Source organism: Cottoperca gobio, unplaced genomic scaffold (genome assembly GCF_900634415.1).
Source record: "Cottoperca gobio unplaced genomic scaffold, fCotGob3.1 fCotGob3_259arrow_ctg1, whole genome shotgun sequence".
NCBI classification, from domain to species: Eukaryota; Metazoa; Chordata; class Actinopteri; order Perciformes; family Bovichtidae; genus Cottoperca; species Cottoperca gobio.
In genome coordinates this window covers 161,184-163,532 of record NW_021166878.1, presented here as the reverse complement: position 1 = coordinate 163,532, position 2,349 = coordinate 161,184, and the positions used below count along the sequence as shown (strand labels likewise).

Genomic DNA, 2,349 nt, shown 5'->3' with positions numbered 1-2,349 from the left:
TAGATATAGATATAGACATAGACATAGACATAGATATAGACATAGATATAGATATAGATATAGACATAGACATAGACATAGACATAGACATAGATATAGACATAGACATAGACATAGACATAGACATAGACATAGACATAGACATAGACATAGACATAGATATAGACATAGACATAGACATAGATATAGACATAGACATAGACATAGACATTGATATAGATATAGACATAGACATAGATATAGACATAGATATAGATATAGATATAGATATAGACATAGATATAGATATAGATATAGATATAGATATAGATATAGATATAGATATAGACATAGATATAGATATAGACATAGATATAGATATAGATATAGATATAGACATAGACATAGATATAGATATAGATATAGATATAGACATAGACATAGACATAGATATAGATATAGACATAGACATAGATATAGATATAGACATAGACATAGATATAGATATAGACATAGACATAGATATAGACATAGATATAGATATAGATATAGATATAGACATAGATATAGATATAGATATAGACATAGACATAGACATAGATATAGATATAGACATAGATATAGATATAGATATAGATATAGACATAGATATAGATATAGATATAGACATAGATATAGACATAGATATAGACATAGATATAGACATAGATATAGATATAGATATAGATATAGACATAGATATAGATATAGATATAGATATAGACATAGATATAGATATAGATATAGATATAGATATAGATATAGATATAGATATAGATATAGATATAGACATAGATATAGATATAGATATAGATATAGATATAGACATAGATATAGATATAGATATAGACATAGATATAGATATAGATATAGATATAGATATAGACATAGATATAGATATAGATATAGATATAGACATAGATATAGATATAGATATAGACATAGATATAGATATAGCATAGATATAGATATATAGATATAAACACACAAGGCCAGTTTGTTCAAGTCTTTTTACTTCAACCTTTGAAATGTTTAAAACTGCACATGTTGGATGAATAAGAACATGAAACATTAATATGACAGCCTGAACACGTGCGCTACGAGCTACAGGAACAGGCAACATGTACCCGCTCAAAGCCTTAATGCCTTGCTCCAGGGCGGTCTGCCTCCACATGAGCCAACAGGAAGAACGTTTGAAAGCATCAGTTTCATCGTTGATGCAACACAAAAGGAGAACATGTGGAGAACACCGCACGCTCATTTCTCCATGTTTGAGCAACAGCGGCGTCTTTGCAAAGCGTGTGGTCGCTGGTGAACATCAGAAGTTCTCCTTGTTGAAGATGAACTTGACGTCGCCCTCTGAGTGAGACAGACTCTGCTTCTCCAGAGACTTCCCCAGCTGGGGGGGGCCGCACAGGAACACGCCCACTTTAGTTCTGACACACAAACACAACAGATGTTAGTGCCAGTAATAACGAGACAACGTGTATTATATTATATTATATTATGTTATAGTTCTGTTTATGTTTTATATGTGCAGTGTGTGTACAGTGTGTGTACAGTGTGTGTACAGTGTGTGTACAGTGTGTACAGTGTGTGTACAGTGTGTGTACAGTGTGTGTACAGTATGTGTACAGTGTGTACAGTGTGTACAGTGTGTATACAGTGTGTATACAGTGTGTGTACAGTGTGTGTACAGTATGTGTACAGTGTGTACAGTGTGTACAGTGTGTGTACAGTGTGTGTACAGTGTGTACAGTGTGTGTACAGTGTGTACAGTGTGTGTACAGTGGCCTCACCCCGGGTGCTTTGATGAGATATTGGTGAACTCGTTGTCCCAGTTGGGTTTCCCGTAAAGAGTCTTCTGTTTGAGGCCTGTGATTGGATCGTTCTCCGCCTCGTGGTGGACGCGGAAGTGAGCCGCCTGATGGAGAACACAGAATATTAATGTTTTATTTGTTATCCACCTGTGTACAGGTACATGTGGGTGCTTGTAGTACTCTGGGCTTTTGGAAACATTTCCATCTTGGTTGACAAGAAGACACATGAAGACGTGCTGACGGCGTCTGAGTCCGTACCTCAGTCTCCTTCCAGCGGGTGAGGTAGATGTTGTAGCTGAGGAAGTCGGTCACGCCCTTCTCCGCCATCTGGCCCTCCAGAGACTGCAGCAGGTCAGCAAACCACTCGAAGGCCTCCGTCTCCGGGCACAGCCAGTAGAAGTAGATCTGGGGGGGACAGCAGCTCTATTTACTGGGAAGGTCCCTCAAAACACCTCAACAAACTCCCATGATGCACCACTGCTGCACCACCACACCAAACTCCCATGATGCA

General features: G+C 37.2%; 1 protein-coding gene across 1 annotated transcript in view; it reads right to left on the bottom strand.

The window, feature by feature from the left end:
- Positions 1 to 1,014: 1,014 nt before the first annotated feature.
- cybb (cytochrome b-245, beta polypeptide (chronic granulomatous disease)) overlaps positions 1,015 to 2,349 on the bottom strand; it is an 8,031-nt gene continuing 6,696 nt past the window's right edge. Inside the window, exons 11-13 of the mRNA XM_029426933.1 lie at positions 2,097 to 2,243; positions 1,818 to 1,942; positions 1,015 to 1,454 (exon numbers count right to left, since the gene is read on the bottom strand). Of these exons, the coding sequence (XP_029282793.1) occupies positions 1,337 to 1,454; positions 1,818 to 1,942; positions 2,097 to 2,243 (390 nt within the window). The 3' untranslated portion in view covers positions 1,015 to 1,336. The remainder of the gene's footprint in view (positions 1,455 to 1,817; positions 1,943 to 2,096; positions 2,244 to 2,349) is intronic.